The sequence below is a fragment of the Panulirus ornatus genome, chromosome 32 (genome assembly GCF_036320965.1).
Source record: "Panulirus ornatus isolate Po-2019 chromosome 32, ASM3632096v1, whole genome shotgun sequence".
In the NCBI taxonomy this organism is placed as follows: domain Eukaryota; kingdom Metazoa; phylum Arthropoda; class Malacostraca; order Decapoda; family Palinuridae; genus Panulirus; species Panulirus ornatus.
The window spans coordinates 25,994,005-26,016,508 of record NC_092255.1 but is presented as its reverse complement, the minus strand read 5'-3'; the positions used below and the strand labels follow the sequence as shown (position 1 = coordinate 26,016,508).

Genomic DNA, 22,504 nt, shown 5'->3' with positions numbered 1-22,504 from the left:
TGGAGGCAAGATAAAGTATAGAAGAAAATATGTTGAACCTGATCTCTCGTCAATAGGGAAGATAGAAAGTTGTTAAATCTTCAAGAATACTATGAAACATTCTGAGAATAAATAAGATCGAAATATGTGACTGTCCAACTAAGAAGCTAGAATGATTGTTTAATGTACCAGTTGGAGAAATAAAAATCGTACATTGAATGAGAGAGAGAAAGTTTAAGATAACATGATTAGTGATGGAGGTTATTCCCAAGTGAACCAGTGATCGATGATTATGCAATGTAGGTGGTGGATGAGTAGAATGATAGTAATGAAGTAAGATGTGCGGTAAGCTCTCCGAGCTGGCCCTATCCCTGCCGTTTGGGCTTAATATCATTGTCGTAGTTACTGGTAGGTAGGTGGCCACTCTCTCCCTCTGCAACCTTAGCTTGGTAACATCAGCAGCAGACAACTAAGGCTTCAAGGAAAATACATTAATTGTATTTTGTTGACGTATTTATTTCTCATTGAATGCTAAAGGTACACTTGATGTACAGAGTTTATGCTAACCCTTCATGTGCTATCAACGTCGCAGAGAACGGTCCCTCCCAACATGTCAAGAATTTTTGGAATTTGAAATTATTAAAACAAATGTATGGACACTGAATTAACTACAGCCATTCAAACCCGGGTATTATATACCTTACAAGTTGTCATAATGCTAAAGCTTTCAAATTCTGGCATCATGCTCTACTGTCATTTTTCATGCTTGGAGGTTGAATTTGCTCTGGATATCTGAACTGACTTTGTTTCTGCGGCGAATTATTGCTGCTGGCTATATGTGAAAACTAGTGACTGTCAGAACATAAATACTACTTCAAGAGGTGACAGGAAAGTCGAACTGAATATTTATTACACCGCCAGCTCTCTCTCTCGCTGACCACAACTTCTCATACAGTGATAACACTTGTAGGGTTGATAACAGTTTTAACAGCAGTATCATAACATTCATGTGCAGTAATGACGTTCATTTATTGACAATATAAACTCAAGTTTTTGAAGTTTTTCATGATGCATAAATATCCTACCATCTTTAGCAATGGACTACTGTTTCCCTACAATGGTCTATTGATATTAAAGGTTTTATTGAATTAGCTTTTCCTAATTCTGAATAAAACCTCTGAAAATTACTAGCATTATTTGAGTTCTATAAAATTAGAAACCCTAATTCAATATAGAACTCCTTTATTGAGAAAGACAGACAGATATTATATTTCCTTCATCAGAGAAAGCATACAAAATGACAATTGATATAGGGATATATAAGTTGTGCTCTTTTGAATATGAAATTACTTGGTAAAATTGGTTTGCTGTAATGGAGAGAGCGGACATATATACTGTAAAGGAAATGGTGTTGGCATAACTGTGCTCTGCTGGCAGGATATTTAAAGAGGAATTTGTTAACAGCTCGCCTCATTTAAACGGATCCTCTCATGCAGAATTATATGATCAGTTTGTAGTAAAGTTTTAAATCAGTATTTCAACAGACTGCTAGTTTTCTGTCTGTGAATCATGTGTGTGTATTTCTGTCACAATGACTCTATACTTATCGTGATTTTAGAGTGGTGTTATGTAATCAGTTTCTGCCATCTCAAATTCTGTAAGAAGTAAATGGCTATCAAGTTATTTTTACTTTAACTTGATTTGGAACAAGTATTTAGACAAAGCTTTAAAACAATTTCTTAAATGTAACATGAAATTGTTGGAATGTTTGTTTCTTGTCTTAACAAGTATGTTTTACAGGTCAAGGCTTCTGAGTTGTAGTATAGTACAACAGCTCTGCAACAACATTCAAAAGTCAGTTTTCCAAGGTAAAAAATCTGAATGCGTATATCTCTATTTACATTGCCCATATTGACATTGTTTATGCGGAACGTCTCCAACAGATTAGGAAATATGACTAATTATAAAATGCATTGACCCTCTGTACCGTTGTTTTGAAAAATTGCAAAAGAAAAAAATACAGTGGAAAATTCAGACATGCACAGAAAACAAGTTTGGGAAGTGTGTGTGGGTGTTTGTGTGTGTCCGCTCACACCCAACCTGAAGAAGGTTTCATGGAGGAGTCGCTCAGGGGCCAGGGAGCCAACGTGTATAACACAGGCTTGTCTCACCAACAACAAGCGCCGGAAGAGAAGACAGTTGTTGGTGTTGAGACACGACCCTCAGAGACGTAACTTTTTTGAAGCAGTTATGGAGAACCTCTTGATGACCTCGACATGGAGCGAAGTTCAGCATCCAAAAGAAGGTTTGAAAATCTCATAGACTGACGTAAGGAGGTGTACCAGCTGAAGAAAGAGAAGGCTCTCCAGATGAGGTTGCACACATTCTTCAAATGGGTAAAGGAGAGCACTGATAGCTGTCGAGAAACATCAGAGATGCCCTCTCCCACAAAAAGAAAAAGGCAGCAAGTAGTATTTTGAGCCAGAGGAAGAGGCAAGAAGAATCCACCAGGAGACCCAACAGCTCTACAGTTTTTGAGTGTGGCTTCATATTCAGCCTTGGATCAGTAGGCAGTCTTGCTTGTGTGTGTGTGTGTGTGTGTGTGTACCACCTCAACAACCGGCCTCTAAATAAAACCTCTGCCACCATTTCGAGTGTGTACCTTATATTAACTTTTATCTATATCTGTTGGGGTATCTTGTGGTATCTTTTGTGACATTTATTTGTTGAATTTTGTGTAAACTTTGACCAAAAAGACCCTCAAGAACATGTCCCCATACTTTTATCATAAGTCATCAGTAACAAGTTTAGATTTACATTGGTCGCTTATCATGGAAATGTTTAGGATGCATTTCCATTGTAGAGGAGCACTTTCGGTGATAATGTACCGTGAAATGATGTAAAAAAAGAGTTTTAACTGGATTACAGGTGGTAGGATAAGAGTGCATTATATTGGAGGGAGGATAAATGAATTATGATGAATTAGATAAAAAAGAAAAAGCTGTGTCTACGTTTCCTAGTTGTGATACTGACGGTAACGTTAAAAGCAGATGAATACAGCACAAAATTGTTGACTTAAATATCAACAAAGCCACCATTACATACTAAAATAGATTGCAGAGAATATTCGTATTTGAAAAATGAATAATGTGAATAAGATTGTTAACATGAGGGAGATGGGAACGTAAAAATAAGATTGTTAACATGAGGGAGATGGGAACGTAAAAATAAGATTGTTAACATGAGGGAGATGGGAACGTAAAAATAAGATTGTTAACATGAGGGAGATGGGAACGTAAAAAAGAAGTGTCTTATTCAGGGAGTGATGGCACTCCGTGCAGGTGTGGGAGAGCTGCTTGAATCCAGTTTGGAGAGGCTTGAAAATGTCCGCAGGTCAGCAGAGGTGGTTGTAGTATGTCTCTTTGACACAGCTTGTACAGGAAGAGGGGAGCCCAGGCGTGAGAGATGAGAGGGAACGCGGGAATCACTGAGGAGTGGGACTGGTTTTGTAGGGGGAGGGGATGTGCCACTTCCACTGTCAGATCCACCACTCGATCCCCTGTTGAGAGTGATACGTTCTCTAGGTGGGTAGTGCTCTATTAAGGAGAATTCTCTGGTACCAGATGATCCCCTGTCCCCATTTTTTGTTCCTTGATCGTCATCAATTTCTTCGTCATGGCCTTCATCCTTGCTGGTATTACGTCGAGCATCACGCAGTGAAGCTGCCAGACGCTGTCTTCTCCTGTGGTCAGAGTGTCCTGGGTGCTTCACGCCGTTCTCCGAAGCATCACCGTCAGGTTCTGATCTGTGTGCATGTGGTTCAGGTGTGGTGGCTGGACTAGGCGAGGGTGTGCACCGTGGACTCAGTAAGAAGCCTTCCTCCGCTGAAGGTCGAGGAGATCGCCGGCAACGTCTAACCCGAGCCAGTCTTCGCTCCTCCACACCTTCCTGTTGAAATGGTAGTGCCCATGACTTAACATGATCTTATCATTACTGAAAATCTGCATGGAGGAGGAGAAGAAGAAGAAGAAGAAGAAGAAGAAGAAGAAGAAGAAGAAGAAGAAGAGTGATGATTTAAAGCAGAATAACAGACTGTTTTGGAGGTAAGTAAATAGAAGTGGAAGAGGTAAGCGTAAGGAAAAAAAATACAAACAAGTCTAGAAGGATGCTGGTATCTTTGATTTGATTGTTCACTGACCATTGTCTTACTGTATATTCCTCACTGAAAGGCAAGACAACTTACTTGCATCACGTTATCATGTCATTACCACCCATTCTTGGCACTGCTGATGATAAAATGTTTGTCTTCACCCTCCCCCAAAGTCACTGCCAGATCGTGTAGTTTGCAGCAGATGTTCCAGTTTGTTTCTTTAAGTTTAGCGTCGTTACCTAACCTTACCCAGTGGGTCATCATGATCACCTTGGTGGATGTGTGTGCGCGGTGCCTGGGCTTCCAGCTGAGCAGCTCTGGTGACTCCGGTGAACCGAGGAGTGTGGAGGTCCCTGATATCTCCTTCTTTCGACGACTGTCTGCACTGATGGGCGGTAACCTCCCGCTGCTAATGGCAAGAACAACTCTAGTGTCAAGACTAGAGAGATTACTTCAGTAGATGTTTATTACAGTATTTTGGTAATTTGTTGCGTACTCATTTTGAGAATTCTAACTGTAGAGATAAGCACATCTCAACTGAATATAGTAAATCTTTTCCACTCAAATGTGCATGGCTCTATTTCAGTTCATGATCATCAAAAGCTACTTTATTTTCACACGTATACAATGCTCCTCCACTCTTACTCATCTCTCTGAGGCATGTTAACTGCATGACTCACTGAGGTACTCACCCGTCCAAACCAAGTGAACTACGTGAGTCACTAGATATAGCGTCCACAGCTGAGACGATGCCGGAGGTGGTGGTGGAGGAGCCACTGCCTCGCTTGCGTCCAGACTTGTGATGTGCGGAGATGGATCCCGACCGGGAGGAGGCAGCCGTGGTGGAGGTGCTCTCGCCATTCCCCCGCCCTGCGTGATGACTGTATCGCTGGAGGGATTCTAACTCTTCCTCTCGCTCCTGTAAATGATGTACTATGTGGCTGCAGTCTGTTCTCGTGGCACAAGTAGGACTTGTATGTTTGCTGAAAAAACTCGGTGGTTTTTTAAAAACGAGATCAGTTTGATAAATCCCGTTGTCTGAGGTAATTGTAGTCTGTCAGTAGAAACTAACATACCATCCTAAGTAACTGCCGATTTGAAATTATTCTCGTCACCTGTTTGACCTTTCTTGACCACAGTTCACCCCATAATATCCATGAACGCGGGAAACGGCGATCAAATATATAAAAAAAATCAAGAAATTGAAGAACGTTTCTCGATCTTTAAATCTCTAAAACGTGGCTGTTTTTAATTTGACTTTTATCATTCACGGTTATGATCTTCCAGTTATGACTGTCATAAGGATTGTGACTCATATGATTATGGCTGTCATATGGATTGTGACTCATGGATTATGGATGTCATATGGAATGTGATTGACATATGGAATGTGACTGTCATATGGATTTTTTCCTTGGTTGTAGATTTATATTTAGGAAGTTTTCTCCGTGTTTACTTGCCGGTAATATTGTATCTTATAAAGTTTATTTCTCACGTACAAAGCTTGTCTATGAAGTAAATGATGACGTAACATTATAAGTGAAGTATTACTGTACTGAATGACAACATTTTAAACTGTAACTAACACTTTAGCTAGCAGCCGTAGATGCAAAATAACCTTTTATTTTCACTTTGTTTTGCCTGCAGGATGGGACCACATCTCTTGCAGAATAATATCAAGTTTTCAATATGATTATGAACTCGTCATTTTACCGTCGAGAAGCAAAGAAAGAAATACCCAGAAATACTTTGATAATTTGAATTTCTTTACTTCAACTTTTTCTGGACAAAATTTCCAGAAGGAATGTGTTAATAAGTGTCTTTCGATTAAGGTCAGAGAAGCGAGGAATTCATGATATACTCACCTTAAGTGTATCCTGCAGTTTGTGATGTTCACACTGTAGATTATAGAGTTTCTTGGCAGTAGTTCTGTGGCGACCCACTTCGGCTTGGACCTGTTGCTTCAATGCCTTCTCTAACACACCCAGGCGACGCTGCAACTCCTACAATTTGTGGGAATGTTTGCATGTAGCAGTTTCAGTATACCACTAGCCATGAGCTATAAGAGGGGTGAGATATTCAAGCAAACTCTATGCATATTGAAGCACTGTGGGTGAGTGTTGTAAGACAGAGCAAGTATGAGAGGAGGCGGTGTCTATGACAGGACAGAGAGCCGACGGTGGCACAAGAGAGGTGAAAGTATAAGATTAAAATGTGTTGACGACACGATCTGGAATTATTGAGGAAGATCCTCACATCCTACATGGGCCCAAAACTTTGAACATGCTTCACAAGTTTGGTCTTCTTATTTTAAGTACAAACAATTGATGATAAAGTTCCAAGGAAGGCAGCTGAGATGATATCAGACTTAAGAAAGTTGCGTTAAAAGAAAAGACTAAAGGCCTCAAGATTGCCCACCAAGGAGGAGAGAAGAGTGAGGAGTGTCCTGATCACACCCTTTTAATCTTTAACCAGGCTGATGGACGAAGACAGTGAACACGTCCTCGAAAGGCGTAAGGATAGAACGACCGACCAGAGGGCATAACATAAAATTAAGCGAGAAACGTTAAAATTAATTGAGTAAAGAAGTACTTAAACAGATAAGAGAGAAGGATAAATGGCATAAAGTGAATGAGGACATGGTAAATAATGATATTATATAGAAGTTTTGGAAGTTATAGTAGAGAAGTTTCGAGAGATGGGGCCCCACGAGTATAGAACCCCCTCTCCGTACAGTACAAATAGGTACATGATTACAGGAAGGTGAGTAAGTGGTGCTGGGAGAGGCTATAGTCAAGATATTGGTGGAAGTTAAAGATAGTGTCGAGTTCTTCCCTGACTCTGCTTCTGATGAGTCAAGATGTTACCTGTACTTCCTTCTCCTTCTCCTGGAGAGTTTGTGTGGCAGCGCTGAGCTTCTTGTTCAGGTGGTCACGCTCGGGCAGGTTCCTCTTCCGACTCAGCTCCCGCAGTCTGGTCAGTTCCTCGGTCAGTTTGATGATGCGAGCGTCTGTCGCCTTCAGTTTCTCAGCGTTCCGCCGGTTGACTTCTGTGGACTGTCAACCAACATTACACTAGATTCCTAACATGAAAAACCATGGTTTTGATGGTGTAGGTGTGATATGGTGCTCCTTCTGTGCCGGCAGGACAGTTAGGCTTGTGTCCCTCTGGAAGCAGGAAGTGGGCACAAGGGTTACCGTAGGAAAAATGATTTACCGTGTTATTCGTCTTTACCCTCGTATTGCGCCATGTTCCCACTTTATTATATTAAATGCCCCTTTTTTCCAGTTTATAATAATACCAATTACTTCTTCTTTTCTAACTTCTCTCTTTCCCCTTGTCACATATATTTCGAGCTGTCACATATACCTTGAATTAATCTTTTGACGTAACTTTATTTTCTAGTTACATTATCTTGGGACTGCTCATAATGATAATTTTGATCAAACAGACATTCATATTTAAACATCTCATGGACGCTTATTTATCAATAAATGCCTTTAGTCTCTGGCTTGATGATACGTTTTAGAATGAAAACTTGTAAATGTCTTCATAGTCTCCAGTGTGATGTGTCCACACGTGTAAACACTTACCCAGCGCAGAGTAGGGAGTTCATATCTTATTCATATTGCAAGATGAATATGTGATAATCTACGGATAAATATATACACGTTTCACTTAAGAAAAAAAATAGATCAATAATGAGCTAAGCCTGGTGGTGCACTTCTCTCCTACCACAGGTGATGATCCTTCTCCCAAACCTCACACCCTCATCGACCATTCTGGTTTACTATCCTCTTTCCATCTACATAAACTTAGGATGCTATTACTGTCCTGCAGATAACCTCGGCATAGGCCATTAGGGCTTCTGTTATCTAACTTTCCTACGTACTCTACATTCTTCCTCAAAGACTCGTGCTCTCCACAGTTTCGCATTGTTTTCCCTTCCTTATACATTCTTACGCATATGACTCTCCCACTTTTTCTTGTATGTTAACAATTCGTATAGCGTTAGGTGGCGGCCTTACCCGGCGTAGCTTCTCCTGCAGGACGTTAATCTCCAGCTTGTGAGCCTCGATGATGTGCGGTAACTCGCTCTTTGTGTCCTGGTAGCGGGTGAGTGCCGTCTCCTGCCTTTTGCCGATCCTCACCAACAGCCTGTTCTGCTCCTCCAGCTCCTGTACACACCAAGAGGAGTACAACAGTTTAATGGAACATATGTATCAGTTAATGCGAGAGGAGGAACACAACAGTTTACTAGAACATTCCTACCTAGTGTGCCTTTCTATGCTGATGATTTTCTTACTTTGATAAATGTGGCTTTTTGAACACCATCAGTACGACAATTTGACCCCGTGAGTACGAACGCGTACTCAAGTACTGTGATAAGTCATTCTATTCAAGGATTACGACATCGTACTTGAGCTCAAGTCGTCGTTCGTAATGGATAATTCGCAGTAATTATGAAATCAAGGCGTTGTAGCCAAGGTGTTAAGTCACCATACGATTACAGTGTAGGACGTCTGACTTGACTGCGCTTCAAATTGACATCGTCCTTGCCTCCAGACGATTTCGTAGTGCACAAAAATGTGACTGTGAGCACACTGTTCGCTAGAGAATAGGCCACAGTTACAGGTAACGCGTCACGGGCCAGCAGGCACTGGTGGTCAGGTACAGTGGTTGTGTGTGAGGGAAGTTGGATTCCCCGCAGGGGCGATGTGATCTGTGTTTTTATTTTCTATCTGTTCCCTCCGTGGACAGAGATGCCAATCTCAGTGAGCGTGGTCCATATCGACGAGGGGATACAGCAAAAGCCTACGACCAATGAGAGAGAGAGAGAGAGAGAGAGAGAGAGAGAGAGAGAGAGAGAGAGAGAGAGAGAGAGAGAGAGAGAGAGAGAGAGAGAGAGAGCCTCATAGGCAAGAAGTAATCAAGTGGTCGTCGGTGTGTGTGTGGACGGGCCGACTAAGGCAAGGGCCCAGGCCTGGCGAATCGTATATTCATTTGGGCTTTAGTGTTGGTGTCGTGCGAGGACGGAGAGTCTCTTCCTCTCATGTATGATAGTGATGTGTCGCCAGTAATTCCGGGAGGGATTGTGTGTGAGGATAAGTGGAACAGTCAGGGTTCACTGACCCCGCAACCTTCCACCCAAGCTTTCAAGGAATGATCACCTCTGTAGATACCTACACTTTTGAAACATAGATTCAACTGTGAACATTTTCTTCAGATAGATCTGACGTGACGGATTTCACAGGCTCTCTTTGGGGTTGGTGTAGCAAGACTCTTCATCAGAGGTAAGGTAAGCAGGTGGTGTATGTGGCTCGCGTGTGGGCATGTCGACCAGTAAACACCGCCAGAGGTAGAGGCCATGGTGAGCTCTGTCCTCAACATTGTTTACATTCTTCGGGAAGTTTTACCTTAACCTTACATTATTCCAGAGATAATAACATGAAGATTAAACACTTAGGATATGGAACATAAGGAGTTCTTTGTGTCGGTTTGGAAATAACTGAATTTAATTACACGAACTCTATGGTCAGTTTATAGTTAGGAAATACGAACGGCATATTGTGCTCATAGCTTGTCACTACACGAACCATCACTCACACATCAGTTAATGGTGTAGACAGGCCGTAGCTCTTGCTTAAATGTGACGGTGGATGATAACTCACCCCTGCCTAGACTATTTTCTTTGTTCTGATGCTTCTGAGAATTTTGAAACTCAGAAAATTAACCCCAACCATGCTACTGAAATTGTATGTTGGACACATTGCGGTACGTTACATGTAGGTCGAGGATAAGTTAACCCTTTGAGCACGACACTACGATACTCGGATGTGATTGTCTTGTCTTTGACTTGGCTCTTAGTGATAAGGGTCACATCAAAGGCCAGGCCATTGTTCCCAAGCGTCGTCCTGTCGTCTACAAGGGTCGTACCATTGTTATGAAAGGGCTGAATTAGGTTAGAAATGTGTTACAAGACTCATAATTCACACAGTGCTGAGAAAATGTTTAATGCTTATTTCACGTGGTTAACCTTTCCTCTCCACACCGTGACTGTGAAGGATTGTACTGCGTGTCATACTGATGATAAGAATACTTTTATCTTACTCGCTAATTAAGAACTAATTTACAAAGTGCAGTATAATTACGGAATTGCACACAAGCAAAATCTTTTATACGTTCGCGAAGTGTCTGTTTCCGTGTTCATGGATGGTACATTGTCCTAAATCCAAGGTGAGCATGATTAAGGGACCTAGTAACCTAACTGGTGTCCCAACGTCCCTCTGGACTGTTAACGTCGTTAATCCTCAGGACTTAAATGATGACATCCACAAAAATGATTAACGACATTGCCGTTGACCAGTTGTCCTAGATCAGGATTAAGGGTTTTCTTTTAGCAATGATCTTATATAATGTTATAGCTAGGCTACGATCTCAACCTCAATCACCTCAAGCTGGGATCGGCTACCCTCACGTCCTCGTATGTTCACCACTTTTCTGTGATTCATTTTGTTGGGAGACAAGAAACGCTCTACAAGAGTAAGTTTAATGTTTAATTTTATTTTATGCAGTGAATGAGAGAGAAAATGTTCACTATCTACACTGCATGTTTTTACATTTAGCGCAGCTAACTGACCCATTGCCGCGCTGACACTTGTAATGATTATGAGGTGTGTGTGTGTGTGTGTCGTGTGTCGTGTTAATGATGTGGGTCACATGGGGCAGTATGCAGGGGCACGGTAATGCCTGTGACGCCACACTCGGCGTGGGTGGTGCTCTGGCTTGATGTTTTTTCCTCCTGGAAGGTGGCCTGTTTCTGCGTGATTTTTGTACCCCATTTTCACACTTTACATGCAAATAATCTAGCCAATTAACTAAACCAGCCACTTCCCCAAACATTTAATGTCCTGACCTCACTTTACGTCTTGATATTCTAAATGCCTCGACCGTTGTTGACGATGGTGCTAGCTTGCTGTCGAGACCCATGTCTCCCATCTTAATATCATGTCATTATTTGTCTGGTAAACATACACATTAAATGTCTGGAATAAAGTGACTCATGGAAAATACGGGTTCTCTATCTTCAAAAAGAGGTCAAATACACACTTTTTTCTCCAATTATTGATAAGCAATGTATGATTCATAGTTGAAGAATTCTATAATTTATGTAATATTCGTTTGGCATGTCATATATATATGTTATGTCCGTTAAGCGTAGCTTTCACCTTCTGTCTTTACAACGGTTAAGTATTGAGTATTTCACAGGAGACATCGAAATGACGGCGGGTAAGTTGTAACAGTAAAGACTTCTTAGCCACATTCCACTAGCATACCTTTCCTTCCTCAGCTTCCAGTCATGTATAGTGTTATGATAATCTGCAATACCTATTCCGGACACCACAGCCCCCTCCTTATGTTCAAGTCACAGTAAAGACAACTTGTCTTACTGATATGTACTGTTTAAAAAGCCGCATCAAGAATCTCTTTTCTGCTACACAAAAGGAAGAAATACAACTACTATACCGTCGTGAGGCTACTCACATTCAGGATCATAATGTACACTGATATCAGGATCCTGTACTCAAAAAACAGATGTGCCTGTAAGGTAAGCTGGAGCTCTCGTGCGGTCACCGGCAGCATGGTGTTGTGCTCACAGGCAACTACCAATCGATCCAACATTTAATTCCTCAGGATAGATTGCCCATCGAGAACTTCGAAGAAAAAAAAATATAGATTAAACCACCTTTTAACCATCCTTAATGAGGAGGTTTCAGATGATTGCACTGGCATCTCGACAGACACAAAATATACATCTCTTTGATCTCGATGAATTTATTGAGCTTTCACCAACTTTTCACGAGAGGAAATAAATTGGAGTGAGGGTGGGCACGAGAAGCGAGTCTCTCGCAGCGATCACTTGACTTCATCGACCTCCATGTTCGTTTGTACAGAGATGCAGCACCGTGTGTGTCGTTGTTTATTCGTACTACATGGAAGAAGTTCTGCACTCATGTAAGACCCCATCTCTCAACCTTTTATACCCTTACAGTTTCTTCCGGACGCATGTTCCTTTCATTCCATTGATCTGTTATCATGGATATATTTTGTCCTTCCTTTCCTTACTTTTGGAGATGTTTCTTTGATCCTGATCAGTTTCTGCGTATGCCAAAGTCAAGCTCATTATGGGCCACAAGATAAGCATGGGTTGTTGGTCCATTGTCTGCTGGAGGCCACACCTAAATATAGCGGAGCAGACTCCACCAGGACCGGTTCTTATCGCTGACCTATCATGATGAACCTTCCAAGAAATAAACAAAGGAATAATCCCTGGCTGCTGAGCTCCACACAAAATACAAACTAATTATTGAAAGTCTTGTGTGCTTGACCGCGGCTATTAACCTCAGACCCACATTTTTTCTCATGGATTCCTTTTTTTTTTTTCTTTTTCTTAAGGAATATCAGAAATCTTGGTCTCCACTCTGATTGTATCCCGAGATTCTGTACTGATGTTACAGTACAGCTACAGAAGCCTCTGTAGTTACAGAAGCCCAAAAGGAAATGATAAGAGAAACGTAGTGTTACGGGGATTGTCTGGGCGTAACACAGGAGAGATGGAGGCACCTCTCCCGAGTGGTCAACAGTGCTGCTCTAACATGGTGTACAGTATAGCCAGGTCTAGTACGTGTAGCGTTGTATATATATATTACAGGAAGGTTTTAGATGTGTTAGGTGAAGTGTACGGTATAGCACGTCGTGAGATACACCTCACGATACCGCTTGGGTGCTTCACGCGTGGCAAGGTGTACAGTACACTGCGGCAGGAGTACATGTGCGATGGGGTGTACAGTACAGGACAGTCAGTAGTACATGTATGGTGGGGTGCACAGTATAGTACAGCAGGGGTTGTACGTGTGTGGGTGGCGGGGTAACACAAGTATGTACTGACCTACATCTCTTTAATCGTTACTCATGACCAATCATGAGCTTCGTCACGCATGATAACCACCAGAATCCATGTATAGGTTTCTTACCCTGCCGCCCCCGCCGCCCCTGTCATTCACCCCTGCCGCCGCCCTGCTCGCACGATTCGCCCTCGCCGCCACTCATCATTAAGGACCATAGCGGTGGGTTTCCGCCGTCCACTTGGTCAGCGCCTCTGGGACGCTCACTCCCAAGGTAAGTGCTGCGGCCACATTCTGGCCCTGGCCTGTCTTCCTCACGCCATCCAGACATCATACACATCACCCCGCCACCAAGGCTATCAACCCGAGGCTGTTGCTTCCTATAGTCTTTGTGTGGGGGCCGTCAGCACGAGGACTGGCCGTAATGATTCCTTCTTTTCTCAAACAGCGAAGCTGGGAATTCTCTACCTTCCTTCCTTCGTTCTCATAACCTTTCCTATCACCTTTCTACTTTTAACACTCTGATGCAGACACCCGCGGAGCCCAGTGTGTGATGACCCCAGTCTCCAGGCCAGCCTGCTTGGCGCTAGCTGACTCATGGTGGCCTCTCAGTGGCCAAGACTCAGGCCACGGGAAGGTGTTGTTGGCCTTGGTGTTGTCGCCTCCAGACTCTGTTGCCAACATTAGATAATAAAGATTGAGTAAAACTGTTAGTGTAATGAAAAACAAACAAACAATATAACAAGATGATAAACGAAGACAGAGTGCACGGCTTCGTCAGGTGAGGTGCATGACGGTCTGCATGACGATGGGTAAACAAGAGGGTTGTTAAGCGAGGAACCAATCATACGCACCGACCTTCCTCCTCAGCTCAGACCCTCCTCTGTGTTGTGGACATTTTCTGCTTGTTAGAGGAAGTTGTAAATACGGTGGAGTGTTGTGGTTCTCCCTCCCTGTCTGGAGTAGGTAGGCTGACAGTCCTCGGGGCAGGTAGGGCGCCTCGTTAGCTTTGGTCACACAAAGGCTGTTGACGAAGGTGGTGATAGGGGACCCCCCCTCCTCCCTTCCTCCCCTTGGCCTGTACGCTTATCGATCATGGTCAGCTCCCCCTCCCTCCCCCACATCCCTAACACAACCCTCGCTGAAGTGCCTACCCCCTTCATACACACACACACACACACACACACACACACACACCTCTTGAAGCATGTGGAATCTATTATCAATAGAAATGTGCGTACGTACCACAGATACGTAGAACAAAAGCCCGTGTCTGTACGCGCCGGAAGTACGTGCTTGTATGCACCAGGAAGGAGGGAGTGAGTGAGACGGGAGGTCATTAGTAAGGGCTTGATACAAAGGTTGCGTCATATGTAAACACTTGTATACACAGGTATACAACATCACACATAAACATCTTCCGCGGTACCTGTTATGCAACAGAAGCCACACACTAGTAACCTTGAACATGACATCAAGGGGAAGATGCTTCACTGTTACAACACGTTTAACGGTATGTTACCTCTGACGTGGGCGTCAGTAGCCGGACAAGAGAACACAGACATCCACAGGTAGCAACTCCTCCGTCCTCTAGGAACTTACTGTGAGGGTCGGGGGTCGTGGCTGCCTGGCTACACAGGAAAGCCGTCGATAATCAAGTAATCTCAGTTATTGTGTGTGCAAGTTCTGGAAAACATACATGTGTTATCTGCACCTGTGTGTGTGAAGAAGCTTAGGATATTCCTTGCCAGGATGAAGGTTTTCCGTAATGTCTCCTTCACCTGACACTGTCGACCAGTGGAGACCCTCAGGTCAGGTGGGGGTTGGATGTTATATCTTTTATAACTATTGATCTACACTGCCTTGCTCTCCTGCCGTCCAGGAGGGCAGGTGCTGACGATTCCCACAGTGTGGCAGGAACTTACAGGTTGGCTGCCGGGGTCACACCTCTCACGGGGAGACGTGCTACCCAGAGGGATTACAGCCATACCATCAGCGGCAGGACGACCTTCCGTTAGTTTACAATGGAACCTCGAAGCTCTGTGGAAGCCTCTGCTCCTCGAGAGCTGAGCCGACAAGCAAAGCTCCGGGATGGCTGTAGCGTCATCATGTGTAGCAGGGCTGAGTGGAGCACAGTGCTCACCAGGGGCAGAAATACTGTCATGGTGTTGTAACGTTACTGTGACAAACAAGTAGTTCTAGTCTATACCCGGCTACTGGAATAAGAACGTAGCATTGTAATACTAGGGGAACAGTTGGCATTGATCATAGTTCACACACACACAGTAAGGCTAGTAGTCGTCAGCTCCTTCCCTTAGTTCGTCACTGGACTTAAATTTTGTGAGATCTTCCACGTGACTCTGCCCTGCAGTAAGGGCGCACGACACCACATTAGTGGCCGCTAGACCCAAGTGGGTGTGCCTGAACCAATACATAACCTCGGGCTGGCCTGATAACCTAGAAAGCCGCGCTAGAGTAGCCTCATCCACTATAGTGAAGTGTCAACAGAGTCGGTAGGTTGTGAGGACCTTAGTGAGGAGTATGATGGTCACCAACACACGGTCGTCACCTACCCTCCTCCGCCACACACATGTACTTGACCTACATATCATCGGTGTTTACACCTGGTGATGGGGGGATGAAGTGATGGTTGTGTTCCAGTACAGGTATGGTTGTGCTGCTGCTTGTATCTCCTGGCTAGGCATGTTTCAGGGTTAAAGCGTCGAGCACTTCAGATGATCGTAACTGTGTGTTAACGAGTAATGCAATTTATGTATATTACAAAATATAGATTCATTCATATATACGTATTTATTAATACATTATACATTAGTCTTTGGTGGAGGGTGTGACAGGAAGTTGAACACTATGAAGGAGGGGTGTAGGGGCAGCAAATACCACACATAGTTGATATTACCGCTGGACCAATTTCTAAGAAAGGGTCCTGGTGTTACACATCTGCTCTTTCTTGAAGCTTCTGCAACCCAAGGCTACTGTGCTACTTCCAGTAGCAGGGAAATGTGAACTTCCTTGGAGTGAGAAGTTCTCTGTGGAGACTGTTCCTCCCAAGGACACACCCTCGCCAAAAATGACTTAATTTCGCGGTGAAACCTGGACTGATTGGGAATAGATGTGAGCGGATGTGGCCTTCCTTCGTCTGTTCCTGGTGCTGCCTTGCAGACGCGGGAAACGGCGATAAAGTATGAACAAAAGCTGTATATAATATGTATATTCCCTGGAGAGAGGTGCCACCTTGTCGTGGTTCCAGGGCCCGAACGGAGTCCATCCAGGTAGTGGAAGGACTCCGTCGCTAAGAGCACCTCCCACGACGCCTGGCCATCCCCCGCTCGCCCAGGCCGCCTAAGTCGGGCAGCCCAGCCGCTGCGTTCACTTGCACGGACCCTCTGCTTCAAGGTTCGGCGGTTCAGTGCGTCTCTACCGAACGATTCTTTGAAATATATCAAATGGCCGACCTACCATCAACAACACACGTTGCGGAAGAATGTGTGAATATATATAGAATAGTCTCGAGGGAACCTAAATACTGTAGGATTCGAGGGGAATAATAGTGAAAATAATGATAATTATTATTATTATTATCATTATTATTATTATAATTATTATTATTATTATTATTATTATTATTATTATTATTATTATCATTATTGAGGAAAGTGACTTGTTGCGAATGATTCAAAACCTGATGGGGGAGGAATAAGTAAGAATGATATTAAGAGCATCAACAAGACAGCGAATCATTTGAATCAGTATCAGTTCTACAGACGAGGGAATTATCGAGAATGGTTCCTTAAGGACTAGTAGGAACTGCAGGATAACTTGTGTTCTGGAAGACCTACCTTGATCTTGTTCTGGAGGAAGACGACGTCGCTGTTCAGCTGCTGGATGTGGTTCCTCTTGGCGGAGAGGAGGCGGTACAGCTGGCCCTCGCTGGCCTGCGTCAGGCGGGTCGTCACGTCCACCAGCGTCCGTGTTGATTTCTGCCGTGACAACACCGTTGATACTGAAGACGCCCCTGGCGAGGCCGCCCGCGACACCTCTGCCGTACACAGAAGAGACCGCTGACGGGCACGGAAGGATGTAAACAACCGAGAGACCTGAGAGTCTCTGAAGACTTGAGAACTGGAGAGAAATTTCTGTGAAGTTGAGGAATTATGGAAAGAAATGTTTCTAGAGACCAGAAACACGCTTTAAAACTACTTCCTGATGCTAAACTTTTGTAGATGGAGTGTGTCTAAAAGGAGGGAAGTTTAGAGAATTTGCAGATGGAGTCTGCATATAAGTATAGAAAAGTCTTGATCATATGTAGATGGAGTCTGCCTAGAAGGATGGAAGTCATTCGTGAAGCTCCATCGCTCAAGAGACACTTCTTGAGGAGGGAAGAACAAGGAAACCATTGGAGAAAGGTTGACAGGGAATCAAGGGGCTGTGGAGCATATCTAGATACAAGATGTAAAGAAGGAAGGTATTAATGGGTTCATCAGGTATACCATCCTCCTGCTCTCTCTTGTGTGAGAGTTGAGATGTAGAACCCTCACCACAGCATCGTTAGTTCTACTAATTTTCCTCTCGGGCAGAAAGTTTCCCCTTAACAAGCATGTCCTACAGTGGAAGTGAAAGATCTCGCCCGTCAGCATACATTCCCCGACTGTATCTTCTGTAACATATTGACATACAACACTGTCTTACGTCACCACTGTAACTTCAGTGCCGTCGAGCTATTCTGAGGACTGGCTGCGTGTCACGTGGAAATTGTAATTTTTGGCAAAGGTCACTCGTGTGTGACTTTAGCTGCCAGATACGTAGGTAACTCAGCCGTAGGGGAATTGATTCACGTTATTATACCGGTAATGATATATGACTTTTTCTCTCTTATAATAGTCATTACTTTGTAAAGTTTGTGGTTCGTGATAAGTATATAGGACACAGCTAAAATAGATAGTACTACAGCTGAAACCTACAGAGCTGACAAACGTTTTGCCACACATAACTCACGTACAAAAGGGTTCGGAGTCTATTCTGGTGTGTAGATATTTTGGTCAGGACTCAATATTCTTACAAACTTGGGAGAACTTGATACCTATACAGGCAACACGAACTCAAAAACCTTGAGACGATTTATCTTCTCCGCTGGTCCACGTAACACAAAGCGTTGGGGCAAATAACATTCTGAGAAAACTATCGTGCTTGATGTTTATCATGTGATATTACTCGTTATCAAATCAACTGAAGCTCTCTCATTACCATGTCGGACACACACTCGCACTCCCCCTCCCACACACACACACTCACTCCCCCTCCCACGCGCGCACACACACTCCCCCTCCCATGCACACACACACACACTCCCCTCCCACATACACACACACACACACTCCCCCTCCCACATACACACACACACCCTCCCACACACACACACACTCCCCCTCCCACGCACACACACTCCCCCTCCCACATACACACACACACCCTCCCACACACACACACACTCCCCCTCCCACGCACACACACTCCCCTCCGCCCCCCCACACACACTCCCCCCACCACACACACACTCCCCCTCCACACACACACACACACACACACACACACACACACACACACACAGAGCCGTGTCTCTCTCGTCGTCAGACTGATGTGTATTCTTGCACAACAGTAATTAGTAGATTCCCTTGTGTGTGGAGAGGGGGACCATTGCCACCCTAGTACCCTCTCATGTTGTGGAGGGGACCACTGCTGGCCACTTTTGTTGTGGATGAGGCATTATTTGTGGCCTTAACATTACCCCTGCTGGCGTGGGGGAACCATCCATCTTTAACCTCCTCTCACCCTACCACTCTTGCTGTGGCCAAGCTGTCCCCTGCTGCTCCTGTAGTAGCTATCCTTGCGGTGGGTGAACGACAGTCACTTTGCCGTGGATGAAGAACCCTCTCTCATTGCCTCCAGAAACTAGAAAAATCCGCCATCCAGCAACACCTGTGGATAGGAGACAACCTGCCACCCATGTTCTCACCTTTGCTCTGGAGAAAGGACTTCCTGCTGGCCCTCGAGCGCGCCGAGATGCCGTAGTTGGCGCCCAGCTGCTGGAGGAAGACGGCGGCGTCATCGTCCTCGTCGTCGTCCAGGTCGGCCCCGCCCTCCTGGATCTGTATGGTGGGCACGTCGCACTCCCTGCTGGAGCCGGCGAAACAAACACTCGTTAATCTGGAGCTGCGAACCACCGCTTTTGTGGCTGTGTACGAGCGAGGGGGAGGCGCACAGGGCCGCTGTACTGGACTTAGGGTTTCACTCTTGGCCCTACTTACAGGCATGGCTGACCTGTCGGGTACTGTTTGCCCTGGCCAAAGGAAGAGGCTCGCAAGCAACCAGCTTACCAGTGCAGGAACAGAAGATATGTCTGTAGGAGAGAGAGAGAGAGAGAGAGAGAGAGAGAGAGAGAGAGAGAGAGAGAGAGAGAGAGAGAGAGAGAGAAATTAACGAAGGGAAAGAAGGTTACTTTGAGGAGAGAAAGAGAGAGAGAGAGAGTCGGTCAGATGAAGTACTTGTAACTGATCTATGAAGTTATTAATCCTCGTGACTTAAAGTTACATGAACATAACTGTGGATATATAAGAACAATATCCCTCAACAAAAGCTAGCAAGACACACGCCACAATTCACGCATCACGACCTTCGCTCGTTATGAAGAGAGTTTACTCTTACTGTCTTACTCTTGAGTTATCACATCCATCAGACCAGTAAATACTACTGCTATGAGAAATGTTCACGATGTAGGCAGTGGTGTATAATGTATATTGTATCTCATATATTTCATGTTTTATGATGTACGGCTGATCATAGGAAAGATGAGGATGTCCACATCTACACTCAGATAGCCGCTGGAAGCGAGGTACACACGACCATCACTGGAGAACAAGGAACTCGCTCTGTTCCAGTCTACCATTAATGACGATGTTCATGTTAGGAGATGAGCGCTGGCTGGGTCAGCCGTGAGGCAGCAGGTGGGGAAGGGAGGTCACAGATGGTGCAGGGACGACTCATGTGGTACTGGACGACACAGGTGGTGCAGCGGGACGCAGATGGTGCTGGGGAGGATATAGATGGTGTAGGGAAGGACGCAGGTGGTACATGGGTGATCAGACAGATGGTGGTGGTACAGGGGAGGACCCAGGTGGTATATGGGTGATCAGACAGGTTGTGATGGTGGTAGTGGTACGGACCGTTGTTGCCTGGTTTGGTTGTGGTCAGTAGTGGTCATAGTGTCACAGCCTCGGGCCATCCTGGTGCTGCCTTACATCGCCCTCACGCCCTCCTGTACCCTGTAACACAGTGGTAACATCTGTTAGGAACACCACACCCTCCTGCATCTTGTAACACATCGGTAACACCTGTTAGTAACATTACTTATTCTTTAACAAGCTGAACAACATGTTTGTAACACCACCCACCTCAGTAACACAACAAGAGTACACCTAAGCAACATTTAACAACACAGACAACTTGTGTTTCTTTAAAGTGGGTAATGATCGTTTCACATTAATGGGGCAGTGTATGGATGAATGGGGCAGTGTGTGGATAAATGGGGCAGTGTGTGGATGAATGGGGCAGTGTGTGGATGAATGGGGCAGTATGTGAATGAATGAGGCAATGTGTGGATGAATGGGGCAGTGTGTGGATGAATGGAAGGAAGCATGGATGAATGGGGCTGTGCAGGCAAGATTATGTACAAAAGTAAATATTCCACGTATCTAGAAAATGTATATAATCTACATATTCAGATAAATGACCCCGACTCCCCTAGTGTACCATAACAGTAAATATTCCTCCGGTCTGTAATCAACCTTCCTCTAATTACAGAAAACGACATTTGGTTCCCCAGCATGCAACTGGTAAACAGTCACGTGTCTTAATTTCACTTTGTTACAGCCGGAAATGAGTCACTCATGCCTGGTTATCTCCTACATCTCATCTGATGATGAGTGACACGGGACATGAGTGTCTGTGGTACCCAACCTCGTTTTCTTCTCGATTTTCATAACTCGTGAGTCTTGTTACTCACTACCAGATGTGGCTAGAATATCTGACAGCAACTGTAGGACAGTATTCGTGCGATCATCATATAAATAAGTTAGTGTGTGGGTTTGATCGGTGGATCGTCTCATTATTACTCGGTGGATCGTCTCATTATTACTCACATGCCACCACTCGTACATGACCCTTACATCAATATCAATATAGTTAACATCAACAAGATCTATTGGTGTGTGTGTGTGTGTGTGTGTGTGTGTGTGTGTGTGTGTGTGTGTGTGTGTGTGTGTGTGTGGGTGGGGTCTATACCCCCGAGTCTCGCGCAAGGCCCAGGTGTGTTTGAGAGGTTACGTGGACTGAAGTGATTAATCTTGAAGTTAATGATGTTTTTTCAACATGAATAGCAGGTCCTCTGAGTGGGATTTATGAGTCTTCTTCAGTGCAATTATACACGACACATTTTGCATTTTTCTGACGGTGGTAATGAAGTAGATGCAAGTGTGTGTGTGTGTATGTTGGATGGACATACGAGTTAATACTACCTACATAAAGGATCTACAGCAGCCAACATGTACCTTGCTACGATGAGTACGTAATGTGCGTACATCTTGTGGGGAACTGTGGGATATACAACACAAACAGACACCGTGGAGCACTGCAACACTTCATCACGCCAGCCAGGCCGTATGCTAGCATATCCAAGGGACGTAGGTCATGCACAGTTTATACTGTTATGCTCCAGGGTCGTGCCTTCATGCACAAGGGTCGTACTGAGGATGATACATTTAGCAGGTCATTTAGCAGGTAGTAAATGATAAGTCTCTTGCCTTTCTAGATGAGTGGGAAAGTAATGTATGGTCAGGTGGTGAAATGTATTTTATGATCATAGATTACAGGTGAAATAGTAGGGGAGGGAAATGGTCCCAGGTCACGCCTGATGTACTCAACTGACCCTCCTGGTAAGGCAGGTCATGTCAAGGTCAGTGTCAGTCAGTCTGACCTTCCATGTTATGTGGTTTGTCTTTACCAATGTAGCAACATTTTATGACTCGTAATCAAGAGGCAGTTTATCATCTGGCTCACGTACCTTCCTTTCTCACTGTCTACCTACTTACCCCTCAAACTGCTTATTGAAATATTTACCCATTTACCCGGTGACCTACCCACATAACTCAGGGCCAGCTCCTACCTACCTGACTACTTATCGTCTGAGCATCTGTCTGTTTACTTACCTACTTACATATCCTTACCCATCTACCTCGTCAACTGTCTGTCTCGCTACCTCCGTACTTCCTATTCGGTTCTTTCCTTCTTTATTAACGTATGAATCTACTTACAAGTGCCAGACATGTCTCCCAGTTTACCCACCACCCTACCTATCCATCTCTCAGCCAAACCTATTTACTCAGTTATTTACTTACCT

At 44.4% G+C, this 22,504-nt stretch overlaps 1 protein-coding gene across 5 annotated transcripts in view; it reads right to left on the bottom strand.

Annotated features, from left to right (window-relative positions):
- Window positions 1-474: 474 nt before the first annotated feature.
- The window catches only part of LOC139759205 (uncharacterized), a 44,322-nt gene continuing 22,292 nt past the window's right edge, over window positions 475-22,504 (bottom strand). For 3 of the 5 annotated variants that reach the window (XM_071681273.1, XM_071681272.1, XM_071681274.1), the window contains 9 exons: window positions 20,274-20,372; window positions 19,067-19,227; window positions 16,893-17,092; window positions 8,158-8,307; window positions 6,997-7,185; window positions 5,995-6,132; window positions 4,822-5,048; window positions 4,400-4,538; window positions 475-3,927 (listed from right to left, as the gene is read on the bottom strand). In XM_071681273.1, coding sequence (XP_071537374.1) covers window positions 3,295-3,927; window positions 4,400-4,538; window positions 4,822-5,048; window positions 5,995-6,132; window positions 6,997-7,185; window positions 8,158-8,307; window positions 16,893-17,092; window positions 19,067-19,227; window positions 20,274-20,332 — 1,896 coding nt within the window. In that variant the 5' untranslated portion in view covers window positions 20,333-20,372 and the 3' untranslated portion in view covers window positions 475-3,294. The remainder of the gene's footprint in view (window positions 3,928-4,399; window positions 4,539-4,821; window positions 5,049-5,994; window positions 6,133-6,996; window positions 7,186-8,157; window positions 8,308-16,892; window positions 17,093-19,066; window positions 19,228-20,273; window positions 20,373-22,504) is intronic. The other 2 variants (XM_071681275.1, XM_071681276.1) reach the window with 1 other exon arrangement.